General features: G+C 42.1%; 1 protein-coding gene across 1 annotated transcript in view; it reads left to right on the top strand.

The window, feature by feature from the left end:
* The window catches only part of LOC132834190 (cytosolic carboxypeptidase 4), a 248,579-nt gene that overhangs the window by 176,464 nt on the left and 55,355 nt on the right, over positions 1 to 16,760 (top strand). Inside the window, exon 21 of the mRNA XM_060852856.1 lies at positions 2,809 to 2,985. Coding sequence (XP_060708839.1) covers positions 2,809 to 2,985 — 177 coding nt within the window. The remainder of the gene's footprint in view (positions 1 to 2,808; positions 2,986 to 16,760) is intronic.

Here is a 16,760-nt window from a genome sequence, read left to right as displayed (position 1 = left end):
TTGTCACATTTCACAGTCTAGTCCTCATGGACAAGACAAAGACTGATTCGTGTGTCTTTTTCCTAATCATCATGTGTTTCATCACTTCTCCCCTAGGTGAGGATTAGATAGTGAAATGTTATGGTCGTTACATTGGACGGTTTCAATAGCAATGACCTTGGCAGGTGAGCATTCAGTTCGGGGATTCTTGGTGCTGCAAGTTGACCAAAGTTGTGCTGTTTCTTCTCGATGGAGTCTTTGCTGACTTGCAACTTGCGTCTTGCAGCCAGCGAGAGGGAGACCTCTCTTTTACCGACAAGTGCAGAGATTTTCCACACTTGGTCAATCACGTTCTCAGAATTTATATTCCCAGTCACGTTTGGCTCATGGGTTTGTCTTTTGTTACTGTGTCAGGTTGTTGCTTGTTTAGGGGACAGCTGTCCCAATTTTGGCACAAGTCACCAGATGTAAATAAGGTGGACTGAGCAGGTTTGCCTGCGCTTGGTGTGCATTTGCTGCATCTGGTGCTTAGGTTGCTGCTGGATGGTCTGTCTGACATTTTTTTTCTTATTGTTTATTTTTGTGGAGTGCTTTGATGCAATGACTTGCTTTACTAGAACATTTCACAGTCAACCATATTGCTGTGGGTCTCCAGTCGCAAACCAGAGCAAGTGAGCATGGCTGCGCGCCTTTCCTGAAAGACTGGATTTTGTACAACCACCTGATGAAGGAGTGATGCTCTGAAAGCTAGTGTGCTTTCAATTAAACCCATTGGACTACAACCTGCTGTTGTGTGATTTTTAACTTTGGATTTTGTACAGGTACACAATCCTTTTATCTGAAATCTTTGGGGCCGGTTGTTTTTTGGAATTCGGAATGTTTTGCATTTCAGAATAAATGACATTTTCACAATGAAATTAAATAAAAATCTTACCAAACAGCCGATCCACATGTCACATCTGAGTGACATGGGTCGAGTGGGTGTGGAGATGGGTCACCCATTAGCACGCCAAACACCCTTGTTATACAGAAAAAAAACTTCACGAGAGAAACTTCAGATTTCGGAGCTTTTCGGCTAAAGGATTGCGTACATGTGTCATAATTCTTTACATCACGGAATTCAGATTTCCCACTAACTGTGCTAGGATTTTAGCTCAGTTCATAGCCCTGGATTACCAAAGCAGCGACATAAACACTATACTGCTGCACTTGTTGACAATATAGATGCAATTTGTGAAGTTCATACTGTTAGAATATTTCTGTGAATTTTATTGCACTTTCATGACTGAGAACAATATGACAGTTATTTGGCCCATTTCTAGTAGAAATGGGTTCTTATTGAGAGTCTGGGTTTCCAGTAGCTAAGTACAACCTGTAAGTGGTTTTAACGGTATGGTTCAGGAAAAATTTGAAATAAGTCTGCCTTAACTCAACTTGCAATCCAATCATTTAATGAACATAGCAAATGTGAGGGGCCAATGCTTACTGACTCTTGTTTGAACTGCAAATATTTGAATTTTTACTGACAAAGACATACCTCTCTCCCCTCACCCCAAGACTTTATTTGATGGGCACTGTTATAAAAGTATCTTGTCTTTAAATAAGTTTACCTTTTGTGGACTCCATGTACTGTGTGTATACAACATTGTGACTCTGCCTGACTGTGATTCTATTGTGAATGTGAAAGCCACTAAATAGAAATCAGTTACTTTGCTGTATAGTCTGCTTCATAACTTATTATGTGTTTTACTGTTAACTAACCCACGGAATTAATCGATTGATTATTGGATAATTATCATTAACCTGGCAAACATAATCTTTCTCATTGTTTTATTGATGTTAGGACGGGGCTACCGTCCCGTGTTCGTTTGAAGGAGAGAGACACTGGATCTGATTCAAAATATAAGCTGGTTTAATGAGAGAGACGTACACAAAATTACAGTGAGATATTTACTCTTCACTGGAGAAGGCGCGTTCTGAGCTATTGTTCTCTTTGTCTAGCTTTTAGCCCCTCACATCCCAGTGCTACATCCTTATTTGGTAAGAAGCGGTATTCTCTAATAGTATTGGTTCCAGAAGAGATAAGATTCAGTTACCTCAGTATGAGCTACGTGCAATCTGACACGGTTTCAATGTCCTGTTATCTGTTCACCCTCCCTGTGGCCCCATTATGTCATCAGTGTTTCAGTCTGTTCTTAGTGTAACATAATGGCTTACTGTTGTCTAGTGAAGCTAACAGTTTCCAGACTTGCTAATACTACCTTACGTGAGCACTACCTAACAATAAAGTTTCTGAACACAACCTAACCTTAATAATGCTTCCTAACATTGACCAATAGACATCTTCTCATTGACAAGCATTCACTCTTACCATTTCATTGCATAGTGGTCTGCTTCTCTTCATTTATGAACAATACTTGCTTTCACAGTCCTGTTGACAAAATTCAAGCCATCGCTGTTCCATTGACTAACATTGTTAGATCACATTGTTCTATTGACTGATGTCGGTCTCTTCCCTTGCTCATTTAGTGCCCTCTTTATTTCTGTTGACAACTGTTGCCCTTCCTCACCTTGAACACCAAATAAATAAATAGCAACAGAGAAATCTGTCACGGCGCCTGCTTTAAAATGTTCAGTGTGGTCTTTATCATCTGACTAACTTACTGGACATGATCATAAGCCTGAGCTACAGAAATTCTCCCAGCGGTTGTTCAAGGAACATCACTCACCCTGCCCTGTGACATGAATGTAAATCTGTCAAAGTATCTGATCACTGACTTGCTGCTTTTGCAATAACTAAATCAATTTCTTCTAATTATTTCTTGATAGACCATCCCCAAAGTCCTGGACAAGATCTCCCCGGCATTTGCCATGAACCGCTGCTGCTTTTTGGTCCAGAAGTCGAGGGAAGCGACTGCACGTGTGGTGGTTTGGAGAGAGATTGGGGTTCTCCGGAGCTACACGATGGAGAGCACTTACTGCGGCTGTGATCAGGGCAAATACAGTGTAAGTGAAAGCATCGGGGGCTCTTGCTTTGGCTATGTTAAATGACATTTAGAGCCTGCTCATCACCACAAATTAGTGACATCTGCTGGTAACTCAAAACTAAGAGCAATAGAAACAGAACAGACAGCCAAAGATTAATGAATCAATTGAATTACATGTGCAAGTGGACAAAAAAAAAGGATTATATTTGATGTTTTAAGTGGAAAGTACTTGCAGATAAGAAAAAGAAAGACAATGCTTAAAGTGGCTAAGGATGATAATTGGAAAAGACCCAGGTATGTTTGAAGATTCAATGTAGAATCGATGACTGACGAAATCCATCCATGACTGAAGAGCAATCTGCAAAGTCAACAGAATCTTGAAGGATCACACTGTACAGCACACTGATCTGATCACACTGTGAATAATATATCTGGTTTCAAAAAGCCGTGATGGAGAGGAGACATTCTAGCAATGGAGACGGTACAGAGATACTCCATGAGATTGATGAATAGAATTGGAGGTTTGAATTATGAGGCGAGATTAGAGAAACCTCTGATTTACTGCCCTGAAAGAAAGCTTCTGAGAAGTGGTTTTATAGAGATATATAAGTTGGCAAACAGAACGGATAAGTTAATTTGAAACATTACTTTAGCCTAAAGTGCTCCAGATGGACTAGCAGAAATGGGCTCATTCTTGCAAAAGGCAAAATTAGAACTGAAATAATTTATTTCAACAAGGAATTATTAACACATGGAATGGATTGTTGAATAGTCTTAAACCTTGCATTCATTTAAGGAACTATTGGGTTGAATTAAAGATCTTTATTATTGAATGTGTTAAGGTGAACTGAAGGGAAGCCCCCCCCCCCCCCCACTCCCCATTGTAATCAGCTCATGAGAGACTCCGCAATGTAAACAGCATGGAGTGAAGTTTTACTTTCACTGCCAGGCGTGTTACTCATTGCTGGGGCAAGCTGATAAATTGCTCAGAAAGAATGACAGCCCCTGAGAGAACTCTCCCACGCTGCAGTATCCCATCAATAGTTTAGATGGAAGGGATATCTCATCACCCAGATCATCTCTCGACAGTCAATGCAGATGATGCTTAATACCCAGGCAGTAACTTTAAAATACATTTCATTGCCTGTGATGGTCAAGACCAGTGACTACACATCACCAATTCAATGGCCTGAGTTCTAAGCAAGCAGCACTGGCTGTGAGGAAGGACCAGAAGCCTGGGTTGGGGATAGGAAGTAATGAGGATTGTGGAAGGGGGTCCCCACCATAACAATTTGCAACAGCCTGACCCAATTATGTGCCAAAGAAGAAATTAATTACTTGGAACCAGGTTTTTATCTCTTCTTTTGGGGGTGAAGGGTGAAGAGGTCATGTCTTTTAATTCTTTGATAGGTTGTTGCTGGTAATGCTAGCATTTGTTGCCCATCCCTTTCAGAGGGCAGTTAACAGACAACTGCATCACTGTGGATTGGAGTCACGTACAAACCAATCTGAATAAGGATGACAGATTTCGTTCCTTAAAGGACATTGGTAACCAAATTGTTTTTATAGCAATCCCTAATGGTTTCATGGTCACCATTACTGTGACTACATTTAAATTCCAGATTTATTAATTGAATTTAAGTTCCATCAGCTACCATGGTGGGATTTGAACCCATATTCCCAGGGTACTAGGCTGGTCCTCTGGGTTGCCAGTCCAGTGGTATAATTTTTATGGGCGGCACGGTGGCACAGTGGTTAACACTGTTGCCTCACAGCGCCTGAGACCCGGGTTCAATTCCCGACTCGGGCGACTGACTGTGTGGGGTTTGCATGTTCTCCCCGTGTCTGCGTGGGTTTCGTCCGGGTGCTCCGGTTTCCTCCCACAGTCCAAAGATGTGCGGGTCAGGTGAATTGGCCATGCTAAATTGCCTGTAATGTTAGGTAAGGGGTAAATGTAGAAGTATGGGTGGGTTGCGCTTCGGCGGGTCGGTGTGGACTTGTTTCCACACTGTAAGTAATCTAATCTTATAACTGAGCCACCATTTCCAAGAGTTAATGGGCCAGGCATCTCTTCGGACACAGCAGCATCATAGGGAGCACCCGGCTTATAATGGCACCATAGTTACCACAAGCAGCGGTGAGAAGGTACCCTTAGTTGTCCACATGAGTGCATCACTGGCCTCTGGATCAGACGGCCCTCCTTGACCCAAATGCTGAGGCAATTGGATGGAATCGGGAAGGGTGGGTGTTATATAAGGTGTCTGGACCTCAAAGTGTAAATAGTGAGGTGGGCATATGATGATGCATAAGGACTTGGGTGGGCAGAAATGCTCTGGGTCATAAAGGAGATAAACCTAACAACCAGATCTCTGCATGGTCGCAGTCACACTGTTTGTCACGCCATTGTAACTTATACCTGATTGTTGTCAGGTAAGAAACTATATGTTTATGTTTATGTTTACTACATGTATGTTTAGGCCATATGCTTCCTCTTGTTGAACTACCTGTATTTTTCTCCCCCCTTGATAACACCAGACAAAGCAGGCTGGATAGATGACAACTCCTTAAAACAAGGGTGGCGGCAGCAAATATTGTGACCAAATGTCCAACTAATGCATACAACATGGTGGCAGCAGTGGTCCTCTAAAGATCTGATTTAGCTGTGTCTTTACAACAAGAGACACTTCCATCTCTAGCTTTTGACCTAATTCTAACCACTTTTGCTCTGATCTCACAACCTACGGCCCACCCCCCACCCCCAACCCCCATGTCGCATTAAATTGGGCCCATCGAATGCAACAGCCACACCCTTCTCAGTGTAAATATGTTGACCATGAATTATTCATCCAGTTTCTAGCACATCCCTGTCGCTCAAATGGTATTTCTACTTTGCAAGGTCTGCAAATTAGGATCCTGTTTCATCCAAATTCCTGCTCATAATGGCAATGTCACCATTTCTGATTGAATCTGGGCTCTCCTCTCAATGTTCACATTGATGTTGTTGGAAGGCCATTATAATGTCTGCTGATGACAGTGAGAGAATGACTCAAAACCGCCCAGAACCTGTGATTAGTGGTCCCAGCACATCAATGATAATCAGAATGAAAGAAAATTAGCTGTAACCATTTCCAGCATCACGAAAAGTTACCAGAACCTGTTCCTACCTTATTTATCTGCTGTATGGAGAATCTTATACAGTGATTGCTCAAGTCAGGAGTGAGATTTTGAAATGTTTGTTTTGAAAAACTCTGACAGGTTGATGTCCTAGGCCTAGAAAAGGCAACTGACCCTGTAGAACTTGAGAACAATTCACTAAAGATGGTGAGGATCATTTCAACTGGCTCTGTACATCCAAACTTTAACTCGGTAGCTGTAACACTGTATCCTGCACTCTGTTCTATTACTGTAATGCACATGTGTAGTACGATCTTCCTGTAAAGCCAACACCTTTCACTGTATCCTAGTACATGTGATAGTAATAAATCAAAGCAAAGCATTGCAATACACTGTGAGTCAAAGAGCTTTTAAAGTCTGATTGCTTTCAATCAGATAGTCAAAGTCTCCTCATTAGGAAGCAGTGTCATACTGATAGTGGTACCTGCTTAATGATCTGCCAACAGATAAGATGGAGATAACAACCAGGCTAATGTTTTTGAAACTTGCTTCAAATCCTGCCATGGTAGCTGGTGGAATTTAGATTCAATTAGTTAATAATTCTGGAATAGCAAACTCACCTCTGTAATGTGGTGACCAGGAAATGTTCATCACTTCTCGTTTCAGGAGATCTGACGCAGCAAATTCCCTTAAGGAAAGGAATCCACTCTCTTTACCTGGTCTGGCCTCCATGTGACTCCAGTCCACAGAGATGTTCTTGACTCTTAACTGCCCTCTGAAATATCCAAGCAGGCCATTCAGTTTGGTGATGGGTAACCAAGTGATGATCTTCCAGTGACACCCACATGCCATGGAAGAAGCTCAATTATATTCAGTGACAGAGGCAGAGATCTCCAATCGTGGTCATGATCTGGGTATAGTCATAGCTTCTATAAAGACCCAACCATTAAGTAGGACAACTTAATCACAATCACTGAAATTGGCAGAACCTCCTGCATATACACTCCCAGTGAGATAGACAGAAACATCTTGCCCGAAGATCATTTCATTCCTCCTTCCAGGAAAAATCATTGATCTACATCAAAGTGTACTTGTCAGGAGCTCACAGTTTGTTCCTGTAATTATTTTGAAAAATAAATTCCTATTTTATTGGAGGTGCATAAATAAAACATTTACTTTATTGAGCACTGACAATGAGAAATCATGACAATCAGAAAATGCAGTCTTTGTATCAAAGTGAGAGGCAAAGGATACATTGCTATCAATAACTCTTTATGCTTTCTCAGGCATTTGATGGGAACATGGGCCATTAATAGTGGTTCAGTGCAGAGCAAAGTGTGTCATCTTTTCAGCCCCAAGGGTGCACTGCAGTTGATAATGAATTGTTTCATTTTTAAATGGATATTCCCGTCTGCACTTTGGTCCATTAGAATTACAACTTCCATAAAGAGCAGCTGACCTCCCAACAATCTCTGTTTTGAGCGTGCTGTCTGGTTTGAGACTACAGGGTGTTTATTTGAGGCCATTTTCAGATGCAGGATCAGGTCTTCTCCAATGGCATCTATGCCAAACTGGAGACCCTAAAAAGATCCAAAAATTGCACCCTGCCTCTCACTAACATCGTTTAGATGATTAGCTGTGCCTTTCTGTACCTACCCAGGCAGCAACCCAAATAAATTTGAATTCAATTAATAAAACCTGGAATGAAAACTCTCATGGTGACCGTGAAAACATCTTCAATCATCATAAAAATCATCTGGGCGGAAGTGGGTACTGCAGATACTGGAGATGAGATTCAAGATTAGAGTGGTGCTGGAAAAACACAGCAGGTCAGGCAGCATCTGAGGAGCAGGAAAATCTACATTCCTGATGAAGGGCTGTTGTCCCAAATGTAAATTTTTCTGCTCCTCAGATGCTGCCTGATCTGCTGTGCTTTTCCAGCACCACTCTAATCTTGATAAAAATCATCTGATGTCCTTTAGGGATGGAAATCTATCGTTCCTACCTGATCTGGTCTACATAAGACTCCAGACTCATTCCACTGTGTTTGACTCTTAAATACTTTCTGAAATGACCCAGCAAGTTACTTAGATTGAGGGCAACAAGTGTTAGTCTTGTCAGTGATGCTCACATCTCGTAAGAGAATAAAGAGAAAAAGAGTACCTCATGTCTTTGCAGCAAATGTGTTGTGACTTGGTGAGGGGGCAGAATAAATCCTCGAATCGGGAGTGGGCTAAGGGTGGGCCTGACAGGATGAATAGCAATAAAGAAAATTGGGATATTGGAACTGTGGGTCTTCATCAGCCATTAACTTATACTATACTAACTGCTGTGTACATAACGGCACAAGCAAAGTATTGAGGAAGCTCTGGATGTGCTGTACTCCACCACTAACACTCTGGAGGTGGAACACCCTGAGGCCCTGTTTATTGTGACTGGTGATTTCAATCAAGCCAATCTAAGGAAGTTGTTGCCCAAGTACCACCAGAACTTTACCTGCCCCACCAGGGGCCCAAACATTTAGACCACCGCTACATCACTGTGAAAGATCCAACGCTCCATGCCCCACCCTCATTTCAAGGTCAAGCAGGAGAACCCCTCAAGAATACAGGCCCAGTGCTGGTTGGAGGAGGCAGAGGGTCAACTCCGGTGCTGTCTGGAATCAGCTGATTGGGCCGCGTTCAAACAGTCTGCAGGTATCTTGGACGAGTAAGCCACTACCATCACAGACTTTATCAGCATGTGTGTGGAGTTCTGCATACCGAGGAAGTCAATCCAGGTGTTCCCCAACTGGAAACACTGGATGAATCAGAACATACAGAACCTGCTAAAAACAAGGTGTGAGGCCTTCAGATCAGAAGACCCACTCAAATATAAGCAATCCAAGTATGACCTTTGTAGAGCCATAAAGACAGCCAAGGACCAATACACAGACATCCGGCAACTATGGCAAGGACTGAATAACATCACAGGTTCTAAAAAGAGACAATGCAAGATAGCAGACGATGACACATCCCTCTCAGATCATCTCAACACCTTCTACGATCGCTTTGAGCAGAATTTTGATAGAGAAGTAGCACCTATTCCGACAAGTGCTGACGAACCTATCTCAACATCACTGTATCAGAGGTCAAGTCAGTTTTTCTTCGTGTGAATCCAAGGAAAGTGATGGGACCAGACGGAATACCAGGCTGTGCACTCAGAGCATGCATAGATCAACTGGCAGTCTTCTGGACACCTTCAACCTCTCCCTGTAGCAGGCCACTGTCCCTGCCTGTTTCAAGAGGGCCAACATCATCCCTGTGCCTAAGAAAGCTCATGCAGCATGTTTCAATAACTACCGCCCAGTGGCCCTAACTTCGGTGGTCATGAAGTGCTTTGAAAGGCAGATCATGGCATTAATCAGCTCCAGCCTCCCCACTACTCCTGACCCACTCCACTCTGCCTAGCGGACCAAAAGGTCCACATCAGATGCCATACTACTTGCCCTTCACTCCTCCCAAGAACATCTTGACACTAAAGTACAGCTACGTAAGAATCCTACTCATTAATTACAGTTCAGCCTTCATCACTAATATCCTCTCGAGACTGATTACTAAACTTAGTGATCTCGGACTAAGCCCCACTCTCTGCAACTGGATCCTCAGTTTCCTGACCCACAGGCCACAATCAGTGAAGATTGGGGACAATATTTCATCCTCACTAACACTCAACACTGGAGCCCCCCCAGGGATGCATACTCAGCCCCCTACTGCATTCACTGTATACCCATGATTGCGTCGCCAAATACCAGACTAATGCCATTTACAAGTTCCCTGATGACACCATCATAGTCGGTCAAATCTCAGATGGTGACGAAACAGACTACAGGCAGGAGGTGGAATACCTGGAAAAATGGTGCATTGAGAACAACCTAGTTCTCAAAGCTGGCAAAACCAAGGAATTCATTTTTGACTTTGTGGGATGTTACACATAGCCCCCTACACATTAACAGCACAGAAATGGAACAAGTGGAGAGTGTCAAGCTCCTGGGATTGGTCATCCACAATATGCTTTCTTGGACTCTTCATGTGGATGCACTGGTTACAAAGGCCCAACAACGTCTCATCTTCCTCAGGCAGGTAAGAAAATTTGGCATGATGGCCAATACCCTGGCCAACTTTTATAGGTTCACCATCAAGAGCATTCTGTCTGGATGTATCACTACCTGGTATAGCAACTGTACCATTCAAGATTGGAGACAGTTACAGAGAATGGTGAACTCAGCCCAGACAATCACAAAGGCCAACCTCCCATCAAGAGAATCCATCTAACAGGCCCCTGTCAAGGAAAGGCTGCCAGCATTCTCAAAGATCCATCCCACCCTGACAACCACTACCATCAGGGAGAAGGTATAGAAGCCTGAACACACATACCAGCCGGTTTCACAACAGTTTCTACCCTACTGTTGTTAGAATACTAAATGGACTCTCAAACTCTTAGCATTCACCTGTACCTGTGTTTTTGTTTTGCTGCTGTTTGCCTATTATTTACTTATCTATGCTATATAAGCATTGCTCGTAAGACAAAGCTTTTCACTGTGCCTTGGTACATCTGACAACAAATTCAATTCACTTCATTTCAATTCAAGCTGCTTGCTGAACCTGTGGTGGGGTAGACCCAGGTAATACCCTGCAATTTGCAAAGAAATTTCTGATTAACACCAAAAGTAGGTGTTAAACCATTCACTTTTTTTTTGATAAACTAAAGGTGCCTTAGTCTCGGAGAGCTGTTCTGTCATTAGAGAGAGAGAGAGAGAGAAAGAAGCTCTATTGGTGGTGAATTTAACCTGAAGATGATCACTTCTCAGGTGAGAGGTTAGATATGAAGCTTCCGCCTTCTTAAGTAACGTCACCCAGTGCAGAAATTGAACCCGCATTGTTGGCACCACTCTGTATTGAAAAACCAGCTGTCCAATCAACTGAACTGACTCTCGCCTTTAGTGATAAGAGGTGCTAGAGGGCTGTAATGAAGAACCTTTTTAGGACAGGAAGTGGAAATGACCTGCACCATGTTGCCCATGAGTGTTAGGAGCGGTTATGATCCATAATTTCACAAAGAAATTGCTTTGCCACTTGATGTAAACTCATAAGGCTACAGCATTAGAATGGGGAATGGGACTGACTGGATCTACAGAGAGCAGCATGGATTTAGTAGGCCAGATGGTCTCCTACAGTGATGTAATGCTGTATAGTGATCTAAAATGCCTGCTTTACGTAGCTGAGCCAATAGTTGAACAATTCTCTGTTATCTCTGGGCTGTGCAGGATGTTGATCTTAGAGCTAAGGCTAGATGCCTACAAAATAGGGACTGAGGTCTAAAGATGTGCAGGTCAGGTGAATTGGTCATGCTAAATTGCCCATCATGATAGGTGAATTAGTAGGGGAATGGGTCTCTGTGGGTTACTCTTCAGAGGGTCGGTGTGGACTTGTTGGGCCGAAGGACCTGTTTCCGTACTGTAGGGAATCTAGTCTAATCTAAGAAATTAATGTATCAATTGCAAATAAATGTTCTCCAGATTCAGTATATCTTGGTCCTTCATGGTACTCACGTATGTAATTGTGTAGGTAGTTTGAGATGAAGTGTTGATTTGGTATCGATCACATATAGATTATCATGTTTATTTATCACAGTATAACCTCAGTAGCTAAGTGTGAATAATCAGGTAGAGAGCAGTCCCGTAGCTCCCTGTGATTTGCTACTTTCCCTGCTGTAAGTGACAGCAGCCCTGCAATGATGCATTGTGTTTTGGTGGATTGTGGGGAGGAGGATGGCTTGATGGAGGGAAAGGGTCAATAGACGTAGATTTAAAAATTTAAGTTAAAATTAAAAATTAAAATACTCTTTTTGGAAAACATGATATTATCGTTGAATGTCCAAAGGACAGGTATGTGGAACAACAGTGGGAAATCTCATCTGGAGTCTACCTAAATGATATCACTGAGGTTAATCCTAGCAAATTCTGTGGATGAAGTGGCGGCCATTCGATGCAAAGTTGTTGTAGTAAGATTGTACCCAGGTGGAAAATTATGTAGACACTATTTTACTTTTAATTTTTTTTTGAGGACTGAGTATTATTAGATTCATTATTTATCCCTAGTTGCCCTTGAACTGAGTGGCTTGCTGGATTTTTTGAATGGCAACTAAGAGTCAACCATACTGCAGGCGGTCCTGGAGTCACACACTGGCCAGGCTTGGTCAAAATAGTGAATTCCCATCCCCAAAAGGCAATCGTGAATTAGATGGATTTCTATAAGAACCAACTATTGTTTCATAGCTACCAATATTGATGTCATCAATAACCCAATGCAGTTCTGATAAAGGTCATCAACCTGTAACATTAATTGTTTCTCATTCTATAAATGTTGCCTGACTTCCTGAGTCTTTCAGTATTGTCCACTTCAATTTCAAATTCCTAGCATTCACTTTATTTTGCCTTAGATTAAGCTGTTGTCTGTGTGTACTGCGACTGACAATAATCATTAAACTCACTTAGTTTAGAGGGCTTGGTACAGACTTGTCCAACTACTAAGTATCTAACACACAATCCATCATATTAATTTCTTTCTGCTGAGCTGGCAGATGCTTCAAATGTGCTGACTAAAGACAATCATAACAGCTTTCCCAGAAGTGGAACCTAAGACTTGCCTGACTTCACAACACAACTCATGTATCAGTATTCATATATTATCTAATTAAACAAGATGTATTGGGGGGGGGGGGCGGGGCGGGGGGGGCATTTGTAACATAGTCAAGAGTCTAGGTCTTTTTAGATGGAATCATTGATTTATCTTGTGGTAATTTCTGTGAGATGGCTAGCGGAACTGATTCTGTTTGATCAGGTATAAAAAAAAATGATTCTGCCTAATCGATGCTTGGTTTCTGTCTGTCTATTTGGATATATTGGTGCTTTTTTGTCAATACCAGACTCAATTTTACATTGTGATCTTGTGTTGTTTCAAACTCTGCAGCCCCCCCCCCCCCACCCCACCTTTCCACCAGCACACAATTTGCAGGCTGCTTGCATCACAATCAGCACACATCAATGATTCCCTCGTCAAAGTATTTTCACAGAGATGGCAGAGTAATGCTGGATTGGACAGGTGCGATTTGCTATTATTGCTCCTTGTGTAGTCAGCTAATACTCCTCTATACACTCAGCACAAAGGGACACCAACTGCTGTGTACCATACTTGACCAGAATTTGTAACAGTATTCATAAAGCGTCTCACTAGTAACTTGTGTACAGTACTTGATCAGAATTTGTAAGTTCAAATGCAGTATTTTGAAGCTGACATGTTTTTCTTTCATGGTAGTGTGTACCATTCGGAGATTTCTTAGAGCATTGGAAAATACCAATATTTAGGGAGTTGGATTAAAAAACTATTTGCTTTTATTTAAACATGAGACTAGCTTAGATTAAGTGGCAAATACATCAGTATGTGTGTCCATTGCAATTGTCTTGAAAGTGGTCTGGAAAAGGATGAGGATTCATCATTCTATTGTTAAAAAGCACTGAACTTCAAGATCTTATTTGTTCACAGGATGAGGGTGTCACTGGTTAGACCAGAATTTGTTGCCTATTCCTAATTACCCAGAGGCAGTTAAGAGTGAACCAGATTGCTGTGGGTGTGGAGTCTGACCAGGTAAGGATGGCAGTTCCTTTCTTTAAAGGTCGTTACTGCATCAGTTGGGTTTCCCCCAGTAATCAAATTGTGGTCATCTTTAGACTCTTATTTCCAGATTTTCTTCTTAATTGAATTCAAATTCCACCATCTGCCATCAGTAGGATTGGAACCCAAGTCCTCAGAACAGTACCTGGATTTCTGGATTAACAGTCCAGCAATTATATCCTTAAACCATCACCTCCCATGAGATATTTTGCTCATTCTAGCTGTGAGGGGAAGTCTTATATCCAGTGAATAACTCCCTGTTAAACATGGACCCAGGACGATTTCGGGGTTGGCGTTGGTTTTAGCTCATTAACTGGCGCTTTATGGGAACACAGTCAGTCTGGAGATCGGGTATCATTAATATGCTTGGGGATGTGATAGAACTGAAATGGTTAATGGCTTCTCTTCATAAATGATGCCGCTGTAAGCAATGAAGTCAAGAGGCTTGAACTCTTTAATACATTTAATGTACTTAAATGGACAAGCAATTCAGTTTGAGTTTATCCACAGGAGGCCCAAGTCAGGCCCCATGTATTTTTTTTGTGTGTTTGAAGATTGGAAATTGTTGTCAGTACAAAGTAATTATAAAAGATTCGGTTTTTAATGGGCTTTCTAATGGATGTTCTCTAGAAAAGAGAAGACTACAGGGTGATCTAATTGAGGCCTTTTAGATTCTGAAAGGTTTTGATAGGGCAGATGAGCGATATTACCATGTGCCAGCAAGAACATAACTTGGGTTACAAATAAAAGATAGCCATTAATAAATTGAATAGCGTAAAGATAAATTTAATAGGGAATTCTATTAGAGTGGTTACAGTGTGAAACTTACTAAAGGCTTATCTGAACGAAACAGGGTCGAACAGGTTCAACACATATCATTGGAGTTTAGAAAAATGAAAGGTGATCTTATTGAATCATATAAGACCCTGAAGGGACTGGATAGGCAGGATGATTCCTCTTCTGGGGAAGACTATAATTAGGTGATGTAGGTTAATTATAAGAATTCTTTTTTTTTGACACACTAATAAACCTGTAAAAACTTCAGATGCTGGAAATCAGAAACAAGAAGAGATATTGCTGGAAAAGCTCAGCAATTTGGACGGCACGGTGGCACAGTGGTTAGCACTGCTGCCTCACAGCGCCAGAGACCCGGGTTCAATTCCCGCCTCAGGCAACTGTCTGTGTGGAGTTTGCACGTTCTCCCCGTGTCTGTGTGGGTTTCCTCCGGGTGCTCCGGTTTCCTCCCACAGTCCAGGTTAGGTGAATTGGCCATGCTAAATTACCGGTAGGGTTAGGTGAAGTGGTCTGGGTGGGTTGCTCTTCGAAGGGTCGGTGTGGGCTTGTCGGGCCGAAGGGCCTGTTTCCACACTGTACATAATCTAATCTTAAAAAAAAATCTGACAGTGTCTGTGGAGAGAAATCTGAGTTAACAGTTTAGGCCCAGTGACCCTTCATCAGAACTCAGTGAGGAAAGCACGTGTATTACAGAGAGCTGCGACTCTGAGGAATTCCATTTCCCAGGAGATTAGCGAGCCAGGTCAAGGGCTTATTCAAGGGCGAGTTAGAAAACTTTTAATACTCAAGGGAGTCAGGAGTCATTGAGGCAAACAACCTCGGTGGAGCTGAAACCATAACAAGATCAGTAATGCCCGTATTGAATGGGAGAGTGGTGTTGAAGGGCTCAATGGCCAAATCCTGTATCTAAATCCTGTCTTTAGATGTTGGAAATTAGATTCCCTAACCATCTGAGAATGTCATTGAGGGCTCTGGATCTTAGGCAAAATGTTGAAGTCTCTCCTTCTGATCATCTTCATCACCTAAGGCTTGTGGTACCACATCAGTGACTCCAGAAATCTCTTCCTGCGCAGGTCTTCCACATTTCTTGTTTATGGGAGACAGGGTGTAAAGATAATATCCAGAAGCCCAGAAGAGCGGGAAAATCGACATTCCAGGCAAAAGCCCTTAATCAGGAAACCTGCTGCCTGACCTGCTGTGCTTTTCCAGTTCCACACTCTCGACTCTAATCTCCAGCATCTACAGTCCTCACTTTCGCCTAATCCAGAACCCCAGGCTAATGCCCTGGGGATATGGATTTGAATTTATATCAACTGGAATTCAATTTAAAAATCTGGAATAAGAAGCTGATGTAATGGTAACCAGTAATCTGCCATCCTTATCTGGTCTGGCTACATGTGACTCCAGACTCACATCAATATGGTTGACTCTTAACCATAAGCAACAATTAAACAACTTGTCAACAATTAAGGATGGGCAATAAATGCTGGTCTAGTCAGCAGTGGACCCATCCCTTGAATTAATTTAAAATAAAAGTTGCAATAATGGCACATAACAGCACTTTGCAGCAATTTGAAGCAGTTTCCTTCAAATCTTTGCTGTTCAGAACATCTGCACCCCATGCTATCCAAAGTATTAGAGTAGTGAGTCTGACATCAGTGGTGGGAAAGTTGTTGAAGGGAATCTTGAGGAACAGGATTTACATGTATTTGAAAAGGCAAGGACTGATTAGGGATAGGCAGTGCGGCTTTGTGCATGGAAAATCATGTCTCACAAACTTGATTGAGTTTCTGAAGAAGTAACAAAGAGGATTAATGAGGGCAGAATGGTGGATGTGATCTACATGGACTTCAGTAAGGCATTCAACAAGTTCCTCAGGGTAGACTGATTAGTAAGGTTAGGTCTCATGGAATACAAGGAGAACCAGCCATTTCAGTACAGAACTAGCTCAAAGGTAGAAGACAGAGTTGTGGTGAAGGGTTGCCTTTCAGACTGGAGGCCTGTGACCAGTAGTATGCCACAAGGTTCGGTGCTGGGTCCTCTGATTTTCATTATTTATATAAATGATTTGGATGTGAACATAGGAGGTATAGTTAGTAAGTTTGCAGATGACACCAAAATTGGAGGTGTAGTGGACAGTGAAGAAGGTTACCTCAGAGTACAATGGGATCTT

This window comes from Hemiscyllium ocellatum, chromosome 39, assembly GCF_020745735.1.
Source record: "Hemiscyllium ocellatum isolate sHemOce1 chromosome 39, sHemOce1.pat.X.cur, whole genome shotgun sequence".
NCBI classification, from domain to species: Eukaryota; Metazoa; Chordata; class Chondrichthyes; order Orectolobiformes; family Hemiscylliidae; genus Hemiscyllium; species Hemiscyllium ocellatum.
This window is presented reverse-complemented; position numbering and strand designations above follow the sequence as displayed.